The sequence below is a fragment of the Neoarius graeffei genome, chromosome 13, assembly GCF_027579695.1.
Source record: "Neoarius graeffei isolate fNeoGra1 chromosome 13, fNeoGra1.pri, whole genome shotgun sequence".
Classification (NCBI taxonomy): domain Eukaryota; kingdom Metazoa; phylum Chordata; class Actinopteri; order Siluriformes; family Ariidae; genus Neoarius; species Neoarius graeffei.
The window spans coordinates 67,552,358-67,570,637 of NC_083581.1; the positions used below are offsets into that span (position 1 = coordinate 67,552,358).

The 18,280-nt window shown below is 39.6% G+C and overlaps 1 protein-coding gene across 1 annotated transcript in view; it reads left to right on the top strand.

Moving 5' to 3' along the window:
* Positions 1–7,715, top strand: part of ctnnbip1 (catenin, beta interacting protein 1) — a 117,534-nt gene extending 109,819 nt beyond the window's left edge. Inside the window, exon 4 of the mRNA XM_060936986.1 lies at positions 6,985–7,715. Coding sequence (XP_060792969.1) covers positions 6,985–7,043 — 59 coding nt within the window. The 3' untranslated portion in view covers positions 7,044–7,715. The remainder of the gene's footprint in view (positions 1–6,984) is intronic.
* Positions 7,716–18,280: the final 10,565 nt, after the last annotated feature.

Here is an 18,280-nt window from a genome sequence, read left to right on the forward strand (position 1 = left end):
AAATTAATTAATTAATTTATTTATTTAAATTACACATACACACGCACATTTAGTGAAGATTTCTGAACCTCAGTCTTACTAATGACCTTGAAAGAAAGCAATTAGTGTTTTAATGAAAAGTAAAAAAGTAATGCATGCTGTAAATGAAGGAAGAGTTAGTGTGTGTCCGTGGTAGATGATGCACTGCAGTGGCTGAGCTGCGTTATTGTAGGATTTGGCACACATCGCACATAGGAGGCACTCTTTTTTTTGTTTTGTTTTTTTTACTCATCATTTTGTTTTTTAAATTTAAATCAATTGTGCCATGAATGTGCTTGGTAACTTACAGGTGATCAACACGTGCATGCGAGTACTGAAAAATGTACAAGTCTGGTTGAAATTTTTATTATAGTTTGGCTTACGAAAACATTCTGACCCAACTCTACTGAAAGTGTGCATGTGTGTGCTAATGATAAACATAATTAGACTCTGTAATTATTTCAGAATGCCACCACAAGAGTTTAATAATTTTATTATTAAACTCTTGTGGTTTAGCAAAGATCATCAATATCGCTTCAATAAGACATCATTAACATAAGTGGACATGACCGTAATTGAGTGCAACAGAAAAAAAAAAAGATGTGCTTCTATTTTATAATTTATATACCAAACGTATAATTCCAGCTGTTAAAGTGATAGCAATTCACATCGCATAGAAAAATAAGTATGTGGCAGAGATAAATTGATCTGTCAAAGAATAGGTTTGGATTTCAGGTGGAATGTCCAGGGGACTTGGCTGCACATGGGCTGGATATTATAACTGAAAGGCTGTAAAAGCTGTTGAGAGGATATGAAAAAGGCTGGAGGCTGTTATAAAGGCAAAGAGCGAGCATCAGGTTAGTAGAATATTTATATCACGTTCAGAAAGCACAACGCTGGGAGATTTTCAGATTCTTTTACTTATGTATATAATGTATACAGTGGGGCAAAAAAGTTTAGTCAGTCACCAATTGTGCAAGTTCTCCCACTTAAAAAGATGAGAGAGGCCTGTAATTTTCATCATAGGTATACAGTGGTGCTTGAAAGTTTGTGAACCCTTTAGAATTTTCTATATTTCTGCATAAATATGACCGAAAACAACATCAGATTTTCACACAAGTCCTAAAAGTAGATAAAGAGAACCCAGTTAAACAAATGAGACAAAAATATTATACTTGGTCATTTATTTATTGAGGAAAATGATCCAATATTACATATCTGTGAGTGGCAAAAGTATGTGAACCTTTAGGATTAGCAGTTAATTTGAAGTTGAAATTAGAGTCAGGTGTTTTCAATCAATGGGATGACAGTCAGGTGTGAGTGGGCACCCTGTTTTATTTAAAGAACAGGGATCTATCAAAGTCTGATCTTCACAACACATGTTTGTGGAAGTGTATCATGGCACAAACAAAGGAGATTTCTGAGGAACTCAGAAAAAGTGTTGTTGATGCTCATCAGGCTGGAAAAGGTTACAAAACCATCTCTAAAGAGTTTGGACTCCACCAATCCACAGTCAGACAGATTGTGTACAAATGGAGGAAATTCAAGACCATTGTTACCCTCCCCAGGAATGGTCGACCAACAAAGATCACTCCAAGAGCAAGGCGTGTAATAGTTGGCAAGGTCACAAAGGACCCCAGGGTAACTTCTAAGCAACTGAAGGCCTCTCTCACATTGGCTAATGTTAATGTTCATGAGTCCACCATCAGGAGAACACTGAACAACAATGGTGTGCATGGCAGGGTTGCAAGGAGAAAGCCACTGCTCTCCAAAAAGAACATTGCTGCTCGTCTGCAGTTTACGAAAGATCACGTGAACTAGCCAGAAGGCTATTGGAAAAATGTTTTGTGGACGGATGAGACCAAAATAGAACTTTTTGGTTTAAATGAGAAGCGTTCTGTTTGGAGAAAGGAAAACACTGCATTCCAACACAAGAACCTTATCCCATCTGTGAAACATGATGGTGGTAGTATCATGGTTTGGGCCTGTTTTGCTGCATCTGGGCCAGGATGGTTTGCCATCATTGATGGAACAATGAATTCTGAATTATACAGTGGGGCAAAAAAGTATTTAGTCAGTCACCAATTGTGCAAGTTCTCCCACTTAAAAAGATGAGAGAGGCCTGTAATTTTCATCATAGGTATACCTCAACTATGAGAGACAAAATGAGAAAAAAAAATCCAGAAAATCACATTGTCTGATTTTTAAAGAATTTATTTGCAAATTATGGTGGAAAATAAGTATTTGGTCAATAACAAAAGTTCATCTCAATACTTTGTTATATACCCTTTGTTGGCAATGACAGAGGCCAAACGTTTTCTGTAAGTCTTCACAAGGTTTTCACACACTGTTGCTGGTATTTTGGCCCATTCCTCCATGCAGATCTCCTCTAGAGCAGTGATGTTTTGGGGCTGTCGCTGGGCAACACGGACTTTCAACTCCCTCCAAAGATTTTCTATGGGGTTGAGATCTGGAGACTGGCTAGGCCACTCCAGGACCTTGAAATGCTTCTTACGAAGCCACTCCTTCATTGCCCGGGCAGTGTGTTTGGGATCGTTGTCATGCTGAAAGACCCAGCCACGTTTCATCTTCAATGCCCTTGCTGATGGAAGGAGGTTTTCACTCAAAATCTCACGATACATGGCCCCATTCATTCTTTCCTTCACACGGATCAGTCGTCCTGGTCCCTTTGCAGAAAAACAGCCCCAAAGCATGATGTTTCCACCCCCATGCTTCACAGTAGGTATGGTGTTCTTTGGATGCAACTCAGCATTCTTTCTCCTCCAAACACGACAAGTTGAGTTTTTACCAAAAAGTTCTATTTTGGTTTCATCTGACCATATGACATTCTCCCAGTCCTCTTCTGGATCATCCAAATGCTCTCTAGCAAACTTCAGACGGGCCTGGACATGTACTGGCTTAAGCAGGGGGACACGTCTGGCACTGCAGGATTTGAGTCCCTGGCGGCGTAGTGTGTTACTAATGGTAGCCTTTGTTACTTTGGTCCCAGCTCTCTGCAGGTCATTCACTAGGTCCCCTCCGTGTGGTTCTGGGATTTTTGCTCACCGTTCTTGTGATCATTTTGACCCCACGGGGTGAGATCTTGTGTGGAGCCCCAGATCGAGGGAGATTATCAGTGGTCTTGTATGTCTTCCATTTTCTAATAATTGCTCCCACAGTTGATTTCTTCACACCAAGCTGCTTACCTATTGCATATTCAGTCTTCCCAGCCTGGTGCAGGTCTACAATTTTGTTTCTGGTGTGCTTTGACAGCTCTTTGGTCTTGGCCATAGTGGAGTTTGGAGTGTGACTGTTTGAGGTTGTGGACAGGTGTCTTTTATACTGATAACGAGTTCAAACAGGTGCCATTAATACAGGTAACGAGTGGAGGACAGAGGAGCCTCTTAAAGAAGTTGTTACAGGTCTGGGAGAGCCAGAAATCTTGCTTGTTTGTAGGTGACCAAATACTTATTTTACCGAGGAATTTACCAATTAATTCATTAAAAATCCTACAATGTGATTTCCTGGATTCTTTCCCCCCATTCTGTCTCTCATAGTTGAAGTGTACCTATGATGAAAATTACAGGCCTCTCTCATCTTTTTAAGTGGGAGAACTCGCACAATTGGTGGCTGACTAAATACTTTTTTGCCCCACTGTATATATGCGTATATCTGTGTGCGCGTGTCGTGCCATGAGATTTTTGTCCCAGATGTTCTGTTTACTGAATGTATAGAAACAACATTGAAAAGCGCTCGATATTTCGCACCGTTTTCACTGACTGATTCAGTAACTATCAACAAATAATCACCTCAATAGCGCCCCTACAGGACACATTTACCACTTTTAACAGCATCCATGAGTGTGTTGGACTGAGGCTGGTTCTAGACGACTTGAGACAGGGGCTCGTTTTAAATGTAGTTACTGTCCAGAACCGGAAATAAGTCAACACTTGACAGCGTGCATTCATTGTACATGTACTGACTGATTCTGAGTCTGGGTTTCCATGTTTTCAACACTGCATGTTCAGAGGTTAGAAAGAATAAAAACACATTTTATGACTGACTGACCCTCTTGTATCTACAGCAGTTCTAGCTTTGTTGGTAACATTTTGTACAGGTTAAAGTTGGTCCCATGTTAGAGTATCAGCTCCTAATATTCTGACGACATCGGCACAGCACCGAAAATGAATTTGTCATGGTGTTAATCAATCAGTGAGGAATCAAATTAAATTATCTATAGCTGTTTTGCAAATCCATAGTAATAGTAGTGTCGTTCTGGTCCAAAAATACACTTTAGACCTAGCTGAAACGTCATGGACATTTTGAAGGCTTTCTGCCTGGAAAATGGACCATTTTGGGTTGCGAGCACATGATTTCATGTCAGATTTACAGTCACTTCCCTCTGTCCAATTTCACTTTGGTTTGTATTTCCTGCATATGGAGGCTTAGTAGTGTAATGCAGCAGGTAGAACTCAAAATCCATAATCTGAGCATCTGGTATGAAAATCTGGTGGACTCACACACACACACACACACACACACACACACACATATATATATATATATATATATATATATATATATATATATATATATAGGGCGGCACGGTGGTGTAGTGGTTAGCGCTGTCGCCTCACAATAAGAAGGTCCGGGTTCGAGCCCCGTGGCCGGCGAGGGCCTTTCTGTGTGGAGTTTGCATGTTCTCCCCGTGTCCGCGTGGGTTTCCTCCGGGTGCTCCGGTTTCCCCCACAGTCCAAAGACATGCAGGTTAGGTTAACTGGTGACTCTAAATTGACCGTAGGTGTGAATGTGAATGGTTGTCTGTGTCTATGTGTCAGCCCTGTGATGACCTGGCGACTTGTCCAGGGTGTACCCCACCTTTCGCCCGTAGTCAGCTGGGATAGGCTCCAGCTTGCCTGCGACCCTGTAGAACAGGATAAAGCGGCTAGAGATAATGAGATGAGATGAGATATTATATATAAAACACATACACTATTTGACCATTTTTATCCCCTGCTGGTCGAAAGGCCCGAAGGGGGATTATGTCGTGGCGATGTCTGTCTGTCCATCCATCCTAGGAAGGGTACTCACCTTCTGAAATCAACTCTTCTCACAATTTTTGGAGGAATTTCACGAAACGTGGCAGGATTCTTTGTTATATGTCGGGAATACGCATATTGTAATTTCGTTAAATTGGGTCACATTTTACCAGAGTTACAGCCCTTGATTAATAACCTTGTACTTTCACAATTTCATGAGGGTGTGTTTTCCTTCTGCAATCAACTCCTCTTACAATTTTTGGAGGAATTTCACGAAACTTGGCAGCGTTCTTTGTTATATGTCGGTAATACGCATGTTATAATTTTGTTCAATTTGGTCGCATTTTACCAGAGTTACAGCCCTTGATTAATAACCTTGTACTTTCACAATTTCACGAAGGTGTGCTTGCCTTCTGACATCAACTCCTCTCTCAATTTTTGGCCGAATTTCTTGAAGCTTGGCAAAAGTCCTTGTTATATAACGGTAATACGCATATCATGATTTAATTTCGTTTGTAAAAATTTTCCGAGTTTTGACCCTTGATTAAATAACTTGTACTTTGACAATTTTGTGAGGGTGTACGTTCTTCTGAAATCAACTCCTCTCACAATTTATGGAGGAATTTCATGAAACTTGGCAGGATTCTTTGTTATATGTCGGTAATACGCATATTGTAATTTCATTCAGTTGAGTCACATTTTACCAGAGTTACAGCCCTTGATTAACAAAATTTATAATTTGACAATTTCATGAGGGTGTACGTTCTTCTGAAATCAACTCCTCTTACAATTTGTGGAGGAATTTCACCAAATTTGGCAAAAGGCTTTGTTATATGACAGTTATACACATATTGAAATTTCGTTTAATTTGGGCAAATTTTCCCAGAGTTATGCTCTTGATTATTAACAAACTTGTACTTTGGCAATTTCATCAAGGTGTGCTTGCTTTCTGAAATCAACTTCCCTCACAATTTTTATTATCCATTGCTGGCTGAAAGGCCCGAAGGGGGATCATGTCGTGGCGATGTCTGTTCGTCCTGGGAAGGGTACTCATCTTCTGAAATCAACTTCTCTCACAATTTCTGGAGGAATTTCATGAAACTTGACAGGATTCTTTGTTATACGTCAGTAATATGCATATAGCCATTTTGTTCAATTCAGTCGCATTTTACCAGAGTTATGGCACAATTACCAGCGGGGGATATTGTGCTTTCGGAGCACTCTTGTTAATACTTGTGGCAATGATGAAACATCTGTAAAGCATACACACTAAACGTCTTATTGCTGTAATTTCTCTCTCCTTGTTCTAAGGCTATGCAAACTTTTGCACTAAATAGCATTGTTACAGTTCATACTCTGGTTTATCACGACTTTATGTTTTTAACTCTGATTTTCTGGCATGTTTCCATTTTTAAACACTTTGCGGTAACGTAGATGGCAGGTTTAATGACCGTGTCCATGACCGCAGCGTAACTTATTACTGTTGATTCGGTGATGAAATTCTCCAGCCGTGGAGTGTAGTTACTCATGTTTGAAACAAGTGTTGTCCTGTTTTCACACTCCTCTTTGTACACTCATGGCAGTAACATCTGTGAAAAATGCTGAAGCACAGCAGGAGCTTGTGTTTTGCTTTGTTTGTTTCCTGAACTTGAATTTTTATTGTGTGTGTTTGTGTGTGTAATCATCATCTTCCACCGTTCTTCTTTTCATGCTCATATCTAAACACTGGACATAAACAACTGCATCTTTTCATGTGTATCTGTCTATTCATTTGTTTCTGTGTGTCTTTCTGCCTGTGTGCGTGTTTTACCCTCGAATATAGTTATTTCAGGAGCATCACCTTCCTATTTGCCAGATGTGTGCGCGCGCTCTTGGTTATTTCAGAAGTGTCACCTCCTTAACTGTCGTGTGTGTGTGTGTATGTCAGGTGCGGAGGACGTGGTGATGGCCTTCTCCAGATCAGAGACGGAGGACAGGAGGCAGTGACCTCTGACCCCGTAGCAGCTCCTCGCTCCATCTGACCCAGAGCCTGCTGAGTGACGGAGAGAGAGATGGACTGAGAGCGAGACAGATGGGAGAGGAGCAGGTCTGTCCTTCACCCGTCACTCTTCCTCATCCCCTCCTCTTCCTCACACTAAACGTCACTCCAGCAGCCAAGCTCCAGCGGCCCAGAGTCTTCATCACAGCAGGCTGACACACGAGTCAGACAGAGTGACCTTTATATTTTTAACTTTTTTTTTTTTTTAGCATCATGCTTCAGGCCATAGTGTTTTGCATGAATGTGTGTGTGTGTGTGTGTGTGTGTGTGTGTGGCTGAATGGACCAAGAGCTTCATTTATCTGGTCAAACCAAGAGCAAAGCTGGGACGAACGGAAATAAAGGGATTTAAACAGGCTCGTTGTTTTTAGAGGTGTGGGGGGAGGGGGTGCTGTAAAGATTGTGGAGGCTGATGACGTGTGTGTGTGTGTTTGTGTGTGTGTGTGTGTTTTAATGTTCTACCAGATTGTAATCCTCACGTCATAATCTCATCACATTGCAAGATGTCGAGGATGCTACTGCACTACATCAAAAAGGGTATTGTGTGTGTGTGTGTGTGTGTGTGTGTGTGTGTGTGTGTGTGTGTGTGTGTGTGTGTGTGTAAAATCTACATGTTTTTAACATACAGCTGTATAAGACTCATTTAGTAATATCATCTTTGGATTAATGTGAAATTTCCTAACTTTTTTTAATTGTAAGGACGACACATAAAAAAAAAAACAACTAGTGAACAAATTGTGCCAGCTGTCTTTTACTGTAGAATAATTTTTTAACGTATCTAAAGTATTGGGTCTGTATTTATTTTTTTCTGCTATTAATGTTAAAACTGAACACGATCAGTAACCCCTTAAAGAGTTTCAGCAATTTGCATTAACACTATTCGATCAGTGTACGTTCTTCACAGAATTGATGATTTCAGGGTTTTTAGCTTCTTAAAAGGGTTCTACTAGAAATTTTTGTAATGGCGAAACACTGCGTTGTAGAACCTGTACGGTTCCTCCACAGGGATAACTGACAATCCTGAAGAAACTACAAGATGTCTGATGTGTCCCAAGTAAATGTTGCTCAATATGTTCACCGTCTTTCTCAGACACACATGTTGGTAAGAGTAGAATGATTTGAATCGATTTTCCGGACGTATCAGACACCCTGTAGATTTTCCCTTTTTATTATCGACGAGCGTATATTCAAAAGCAGTTCTTTCTCATTAGTTTATAATGTCTCGTAGTGAAAAGGGAATCTTTCTAACACACTTTCAAAGTCTTCAAGCATTTTTTTTAAACTCCTACACTGAAATGACTGTCAAAAAAATTTTTTTTTAATTGTTTCCTTTTTTTTTTTAACCTTAAAACATTTTAAAAAAGATTTATGACTTCATCAGTATTTAATGTGCATACAGGTTAAAAAAAATTGTTAACTTGAGTGACTGTAATTTGGTGTTTTGAAACAACGCATGCTTAACTTGCAGTTTTAAGATGTACATTGACGTAGAACTCAAAGTCTTGCCACAATAAACTTTATTGAATATTTTTTATATTTGTGGGAGCTAGTCCTTCTTCTTCAAAACATGTCACGTTCTGTATCCTGTTGGCAATAAGTCCTGAACCGAATCTCCTGAGTTTACATCTACAGGCTCACTTTTTTCCCCCCTGTAACTCCATCACCAGTGATGAGGATGTCTTTATTATTATTGTGTTTACTGTTTTCTATGCATTTTGTTCTTAAAGGATAAAAGCTTTTGAAGTGCATGTAGAACGCACATATCTATGAAGAACCTTTGTTCTCTTAAGTTAAAGCCCCTATAGAGATGTCTCTTGGGTAGAAATTTTCAAATTTTCTCGTTTAACGTTTTTCCGCTGTCATGTCCGACCAGTTCTGCTTTCATTTCTACCTTTTTTTTGTTGTTGTTGTTTTGTTTTATGTTATAAATGTTGATTGTGATGGTTGATTTGTGATTGTTACATTATTATCATTTGCGTTTGAACATTTTTTTTTTTTCTAAATGGCTGCTTCCATGTCCTTCGACTTTAATGCTTCCAAAAGCTGATCCATTAAAGGCGTTTAAAGGCTATGAGTTGTGTGCTGTGTTACAATTTTATAGTTACACTTTTAAATTGGGAAAACTGGGAGGGGAGCACTTCATCATTTCGAGCAGGCCTGTTACAAAATCACATGGCCCTCTGACAGAGTCTAGGACTAAAAGGTGCTTCAGTAACAAAGACGGCAAAGGACAAAGCCCCAGAGCTTTAGACCTGTGCTAAGCTTATGAGATAAGAACATCATACTTTAACCCTTTTTCTGCATCTGCTTTGACTTCTGTTAAGTAAGTTTATGTAATAAGAGAAGATACTAGACATACTGTAGATTTATATAAGGAATAAAAAAATACTAGAGAGAGACTGTGACTAAAGTCATAGTAATTTGTGCAAGCTGACTTTTGTCACTTGAAGGTCGAGGAAAAGTTGCACCATGCTTTTTAGAAAAAAAAAACTGATTGAAAAAATAATGAAAATTGACAGTTATAAGTGATTTGGGGGAAAAAAAAAAAGTCCATTTTGTGATCCAGATCAGCACCAAAAGTCATAGCAGTGTAATTCAGTCCAGAGGTATTCGTCATGTGAAATTTGGTGGTGATTGGCTGAAAACTGAGGGAGAAATAGCATCCGAAAAAACATTCGGAGAAGAATAAGAATAATAAAGTAGAAAGATCCTGAGTGAGAGTAACAATTTGTGCTACCGCTTCTAGCGCAAATTAAATACTTCGGGATATGCTGTTCTAGGAAAATAATCAACAATGGTGTGGTGTGATGATACCTGAAGTGAAGGTTTACCATTACCACCTTGCTGCTGATCGTTTTCCAATAACGTTCCACAGCATTTTGCCAATACGAGTAATTACACTACGGTATAATAACCCTGCAGACGCCGTCTATAATTGTTGCATAAACATTTGCTTACAGAAAACTTTACCATATTTTCAACTTCACCAACAATTGTACTTTTTTTTTTTTTCTTTGTTAAATACCAACATGCTTTTTTACATCAGATTTTCCTTTACCACAGCAGAAAACTTACTGGTTGGTACAAAACACTGACCCTGGAGACTCCTTCCATTTAAAAAAAATACATTAAATGAATGTGTTCTTACACAAAGCCTATATCATTTAATAATCTGTTCACCATATACAGTACATCCCTGTGAATTAGATGTTACTATAGAAACAATAATGCATTCCAACAAGGGCTTTGATATAAACTTGTGCCCAGCAGTCAGAATGTCAAACGTGGGTGCTACCTGGAGGCAGTTATAGAAGCAAAAGGTAAGGATACAAGTTATTATTCTATCCATATTCATTGGATATGAGCAGTGGCGCACTCTGATTGGCTACTCTACTACTAGGCTATCAGCTCATATACCATGAGTGGAGAAAAACAAAATGGCGGAGCGTGCTGCTGAACCAACTGAGAATGAAATAAAAACTCTACTTGAAAACAAAACCCCCCAAAATACAAAAAAGCAACAAAATATGGAATAAAAGGATTTGATGGTAAGAACATGCATTTTTTTTTCAAGAATTATTACATTAATGGCATTTAGCAGACGCTCTTATCCAGAGTGACATACAACACACCCGGAGCAGTTGGGGGTTAGCTGCCTTGCTCAAGGCCGCTTCAGCCATTCCTACTGGTCCAGGGAATCGAATCAACCAGCGACCTTTTGGTCCCAAAGCTGCTTCTCAAGCCATTAGGCCATGGTTTAACCCCCTCAGGAATTATCATCGCATTTTTCACAAATTGCTACTGTCATTTTGCCAGCTTGTTTACATTCTAAGCGGAAATTATTTTGTCAGACGTTTTGTATGAAGTTTTTATTTTTTGAATTTGCAAAAAAAAAAATGCTCTGTTTCTCAAACTCCAGTGAATGTGGATAGAATAAAATAGTTACTCCACTCAATCTGGTCGTACATGGCTTATAGCCGACTCGGTGTTCCGTGCGTCATCGGCTGTCAGCTCATGTACAACTCAATTTCGTGGAATAGCTGTTAATTAGAGAGCATTTATAGTACATCCATAAAAGGAGAGATTTTTTTAATCGACAATCATAGACAATTTTACCATATTCTTTGAATAATGGAGGACTCTAACACACTGTTTTCTTGGAAAATTAAATTGTTCATTTTGTCCTGGGGGGCGGCACGGTGGTGTAGTGGTTAGCGCTGTCACCTCACAGCAAGAAGGTCTGGATTCGAGCCCCGTGGCCGGCGAGGGCCTTTCTGTGTGGAGTTTGCATGTTCTCCCCGTGTCCGTGTGGGTTTCCTCTGGGTGCTCCGGTTTCCCCCACAGTCCAAAGACATGCAGGTTAGGTTAACTGGTGACTCTAAATTGACCGTAGGTGTGAATGTGAGTGTGAATGGTTGTCTGTGTCTATGTGTCAGCCCTGTGATGACCTGGCGACTTGTCCAGGGTGTACCCCGCCTTTCGCCCGTAGTCAGCTGGGATAGGCTCCAGCTTGCCTGCGACCCTGTAGAAGGACAAAGCGGCTAGAGATGATGAGATGAGATGAGATTTTGTCCTGGGGTGTGCGAACATTTGCACTTCACTGTAAGTAGGTAGATGGGTAGGTGCAGGATATAATTGGCAGTAGAAAGCAAACAGAAGGAAGAAGGGGGTAGGTTCAACCCAACTGCAAAACAAGCATCCATGATTCATTTTTTCAGTGGTGTAGCATAAGACTAATGAAAGCTACTTTTACACGGGCGCTTGCGCTGGGGCAAGTTATTCCCGGAATAGGTTTCCCTGGCGCAACTGCCCGTCTAATCACGATTTGTTCTGGAAAATTAGACACTGGTGGGCACAACCTGCTCCGGAACATCTTGTTCCGAACGCAACTTGTTCCTGCGTACTATCTAAACACAATCGGTGGCAAGTAAGGAGGACTTATGCGTGCGCGGCTTTGTTCAGCCAGGTTATTTATCATCCAGGCAAGACCGCTTCGTGGCAAATTAAATGGTCAGTTCTTCTCGAGTGCTTTTCCTTGTCAAACCTCTCCCCCTTTAAACAATGGAGTCAAGCAATTCCCCAAGCCAGCTGCAGTGATAACTGGACTAAAGAACAAGTTCTTACCCTCATCCAATTGTAGGGAGATGCACATACCCCAATTGGATTTGGAGAAATTGGGCTGCAATGAGCCAATTTACCACCAAATCACTGAGCGTTTAAACAGAAACAAGCAGCGAGAGGACAATAAAGCAATTTAAAAATAAACTTCTAAACACTGATTGCACATGCACACTTTTGTGTTTACCCCTCTAACCTCTGGTTTCCCACTGATAGACAGTGAGTGTGTGAACATGAAGAAAAGTGGGTACAACTTGTTCCAGCTGTCCATGTAAAAGCAGCTTTGGAAAATGTCTTAGTTGTGCGACTACAGTTTATCAGAACATCTACTATGTGCCTTGGCATCACTTCCAAGGTCTCTGGACCTCTAAAGAAGAGACGAACAGCATAATTTTCATACTCGGCAAACCATGAGCTTCCGTGCCCTGTGGATGGGGTGGGGTCATCCTGAAAGAGACCACTCCTGTCAGGATAGAAATGTTTCCATGCAACTGCGTATGCGTTATCTAGCCGAGTGAGATTTAAACTTCCCAGAAGTGAAGTCTGTTGATTCGCGTATTTTGTTGCCAGTAAAAATCACATGCTTACAGAAAACTTCTGATTAGATTTTTAGAATTAGAAGCCTTTGTCATATACATTACAGCACGGTGAAATTTCTTCTCTGCTTTTAACTCTGCTGAAGCAGTGAAAATGTGTACACATGCATGGGCACACAGAGAGAGAGAGAGAGAGAGAGAGAGAGCAGTGGCACCTGGGGATTTTTTTAGAATTAGGAGCCTTTATTTGATGACTCAATGTTACTAAAGTAAACGGCGTACTAGTGTGCTGGTTATGTCATAAGCACATATCCGGTTTAAGTACAAATGGCTGTGGCCAGGGAAACCTATTTTTAACAATATCAACTTTTGAAATAGTTAAATTGTTGTTATAAAGTTTTATTTTTAATTTAAATGTGCAGAGAGCACATCAGGCCACTTGCCGTGATTGGCAAACAGCGTTTATTTTGGGGTTTTGTTCAACATTAAGGTTATCTTTGTACTGATTTGCAGCACTGCTTCCCTCTAAGAAGACCTAAACGATGGCAGCTAAGTAAATAAATGCCCCCCTACAGCATCACAGAGCCACTGATTTTTTGTTTTTTACATGAATTTATCACAGTATTCTCAATTCAATAAGAATTAATTAAATGCAAATCTCTCTTTGGCATCATGGTAATGTTTTTGTGAAATAATCCACTGTAACATGGCCTTCTTGGAAATATTACTTTATTACTGAGAATAGCTTGCACCAGCCGCTGTTTTTTAATTGCATACTGAGGTCTAATTCAGCGTAACATCTGCTTATCCGTCCTGTGGCCTCCTCCACTGATGCATATGATCCTGGGATTTACAGAACAATGGATATGGGAATGAATCCCCAGCTGTTCAGAAATTTAATAGGATATGTTTCATCCACAGTCAGACTGCAACTTCAGACAATGACACTATCATGACCTTTGACCCTCTTATAGCTTTGTGAAACCCATCAAAATGTTCAGTGTTACGTAAAACGTTATCGGAAAGTAATCAATAATGGGATGGTGTGATGTGTCTCAAAGTTGATTATTCTCCTCCCCAAAGTGTTTTATTCCACTTATATTACAGCAATTTGCTGTTTCATTTTGATTAAAGAATAACACAGCATACTATTTATCAGTTTATAGTTACATTTAATTTTATGGAACATAACAGTATCTATTGACAGTGCCCTCCACAAATATGGGCACCCCTTGTAAAGATTATTAAAAAGACTTTTTTTAAAATTACCTTTTGATGACATAGCTTCATTAATAACATTAGAAATGGGCATTTTATTTTTTATAATCATTCCCTGACTTGTGAAGGTCAACACACTTCTCCTTCATTTGGTTTGTGTGTTCTTTTATCTTTCCCATGTTGATGGATGACTAACCCTGTGTCCGAAATTGCTCACTCATTCACTACTCCCTATAAAGGGAATTACAAAATAGAGGACTATATAGTGAGCTCATTGGTAAAATGAAAAAACACTTTTGGACACTAGTCCGTCGCGCTGGTATTTATACTACCGTTCAAAAGTTTGGGGTCACTTTGAAATGTCCTTATTTTTGAAAGAAAAGCACTGTTCTTTTCAATGAAGATCACTTTAAACTAATCAGAAATCCACTCTATACATTGCTAATGTGCTAAATGACTATTCTAGCTGCAAATGTCTGGTTTTTGGTGCAATATCTCCATAGGTGTATAGAGGCCCATTTCCAGCAACTCTCACTCCAGTGTTCTAATGGTACAATGTGTTTGCTCATTGCCTCAGAAGGCTAATGGATGATTAGAAAACCCTTGTACAATCATGTTAGCACAGCTGAAAACAGTTGAGCTCTTTAGAGAAGCTATAAAACTGACCTTCCTTTGAGCAGATTGAGTTTCTGGAGCATCACATTTGTGGGGTCAATTAAATGCTCAAAATGGCCAGAAAAATGTCTTGACTATATTTTCTATTCATTTTACAACTTATGGTGGTAAATAAAAGTGTGACTTTTCATGGAAAACACAAAATTGTCTGGGTGACCCCAAACTTTTGAACGGTAGTGTACGTCATTACTGTTGCACAATTAAAATGTGCCAGATCAGGTGGCTGGTGGGTTTTCAAAATAATAAATATATGCATGTATTTTAGGCTCCAGCTTGCCCACGACCCTGTAGAACAGGATAAGCGGCTACAGATAATGGATGGATGGATGGATGGATGGATTTTTGTGATAAATCCATATATACTGAGCGTATTTCCCACATTAATCAATACAAAGTACCTGCATCTTTCAGTTTTTTTTAAATCAAGGCTGAATACTTTCTTCTTTGCCGCTGCCTTTTATTAAATCAAATTTGAGACTTTTAGCTTGATTTTTTTCAGCGTGACCGCAATGCATGATGGGATATATTGCTTGGTTAGCGACCGTTGGTTGTACACTACTTTTCGTGATGCATTGTGGGATACTTTGAGTGCACTATATAGGGTGTAAATAATCCTCACTATCGTTTCGAACAGCACTACAAAATGGCGAACTCACTATATAGTACCCTATATAGTGAGTAGGGAGCGATTTTGGACACAGGGTAAGGGAATTTGGCTTCTGTGTCGCCTCATATTTGTTCCCCAGTTAATCAGGAAGTCATGGATTACAGCTTATAAGTTCCTACACACTCCAGTCAACTCAAACATCTACAATTTAAATGGGAAACATAACATTCTTCAGTTACACTGTGTTCAGTATAATTTCCATTGGTGCCAATAATAGTGGCATGTGTGTTTTTGTTTAAAATAATTCTTTCTTGATGAGGGATTTGTTTTTCTCTGAATAAATTTATTTCAATTAAAGGTTGGATTTTTCTCATTTTTTCAGTGTGAGATGATGCGACTTCATTAAAAGGTGGATTTTTTCGAATCCTTTTACTAATCTTTACAAAAAGTCCTTCCCGCACCATGTGGCACATAGGGCGGTGCTGATCTCTGTTTTCGTAGCCCTCGGCCTCTCGCCTATTACATAGCTAGGGTTACAGTGGGGGGCTGGTCCTCTGGTAACCACAAGAGTTTGACTCCCCACTCACATCTGTATTGCAGCATGCCTTGCCAGACGGCAGTAGGTACCATTTTTTATGATGGTCTTTGGTATGACCCGACCGTGAGTAGAACTCCCAATCTCCCGATCAAGAGGCGGACACGCTAACCACTAGGCCAAATCACGGTACTAATCTTTACAAGGGTGCCAATAATTGTGGAGGGCACCCTACCTACCTTTGCATTGTTCGTCCTTCTTTCTTGCTTGCTTGCTTGCTTCCTTATCATTTATGGTATAGGAATTAAAACAGTTGTCCCTCACCTCATGTTCACGTCTTTTTTCTTTCTCTTGAAGTTAATAAGCCGAAAAGTGACTTGTCAGAGTATCCTTCTCTCCAACACGAACCTGGTGTCTGAATCTCTCCGAGGCAGATGAGAGCTTTAAACTTCATGCCTTCTGCCAACTGCCCTGAACACTTTATATTGAGTTCTTGAAGAGCTTAAGAACAGCCCAAGCTGCCAGATGCCACCGAGTGTGTGTAGACATGTTGTGGCTCATTGCTCCTCTGCAGTGTCTAAAGGAAGCTGAAGGAAAAAAAGTGAGTTTTGCAGGGTGAGACCTAGTGGGGAAAAAGGGAGCTGAAGTTCAAAAACACAGATGTGGACTGAATGACACCCAGGGATAATCAATATGATACACTCACCCAGACTCATGATTAAAATGTTCGATGGTTTTTCCTCTTAATAAGGTCTTCATTGAGAGAATTTTAATTTACTTTCAAATTAGACATGACTGTGAGGTTTTTGTTTCGGATTTAGTTTTTTTTTTTTTTCTCTCGTAAGCAAGATCGCAAAAGAAAACATATGTTATAAATGTTCTTTCTCAGCAGAGGACATGCATTACAAACAGTTTCTATTAAAACAATGAGAAACTTGTTTCCAGATTTTCAATACAATTCGATACAATATGTGATGAAATGTCATTTATCATACACTTTGTCCTGCTAGAATTAATGTTGTGACTTTATCACTATTGCTTTATTATTGTGCACATTTTATTATTTCATTGTGATTTTTCCATAAGTGATGACAGCCCAGGTATAATTGAGAAAAGCAAAACATCAAACCAATCAGGACAAAGACATATAGATTACTATATACTCTGTGTGTGTACCGTATACATACAGTATATGAATGATATTACATGGTGGAGCGGAGATATGAAGTTTATCTTCCAGTGGTGAACATATTCACAAGCGAGTGAAGCAAATGAGTGAAATATTTTTAACACAAGAAGATAAATACGCAAATACACAAGTTAATCAAAAGAATTTTAATTTTGAACCGGTTCGCCATTTTGACAGCACATGTCCAGTCAATGGGAAAACGCTGGAAGTGACGTCATCGGAGTGAAATATCGGGAATTATTACACATACAGGACACTTTTTCCATGTAATAAAAACATTTATTTTTTTCGCGGTCCGGTTTCCATCGAATCCTGCGCTCTGATTGGCTGGCGAGCAGGTCTGTATCCTACGGTACGGACCCCGGTTACGGACCTCTGGCGACTCGCTCATCCACAACAACAACAAACATAGTAGCAATTTCTGTCAACATTTATTTTCACATTTCTCAGGAGAATAGCATTAATTTTACAGCATGGATAGTGATAACGACAGTCTTCACAGCGAAAGCGAATTTTACTACCCTGAGGAAGAAGAAATAAAAGAAAACATTTCAGGAGAAAGCTAAAAACCTGTAACTGTTGCTAATGCCAAGCAAAAACATGGCTGAATCCTGAATGACTCAATTTTGTATAAATAGGGGACTACATAGGCAGCAAAATGTAGTTTTTTTCCTGCCATGGAAGTGCACTTGTATACTGAGGAGGAAGCCATTTGTATGACAGCAGTGAATGAGGATTCAAAATGGCGGCTCGGCTCGGTTTTCCCTTTCGGGCGCTCTCGTTTTCTGTTAGAATTTGGTAAAGAAAAAAATAAATATATTATTTACCAGCTTAAGGTCGGTCCGTATGGTGAAATACCGTGACCTCGGCCTTGAATACTGACCTCGGCCCAGAGGGCCTCGTTCAGTACTTTCAAGACCTCGGTCACGAAATTTCATGATACGGACCTCCCAGCTGGTAAATAACATATATGTATTCTGTTCCCTTCTAGTGGGTTTCATTCCTTTGGTTCGATAGCATGCAATATTGTTAGCATATCATTTATCCTCCATGTATTACGCCACTCTTCCCAATGGAGAATGAGCATGCAATATTGTTACAATATTGCATGTTGTCAAGACAACACGGCGTAACAAGTCGGAGACGTAAAACTTCCATGCTAGTGAGTGACTCTGACAATTTGTAAACAAACATAGCCACCAGGTTTTCTTTATTAAAACCAGGTCACTCCGTTGTGCGTAGCTGTCGATGTTTATTTTAAAAGCAACTAAGTAAGTTACACAGGGAAAATAATAATATTTGCCTTGA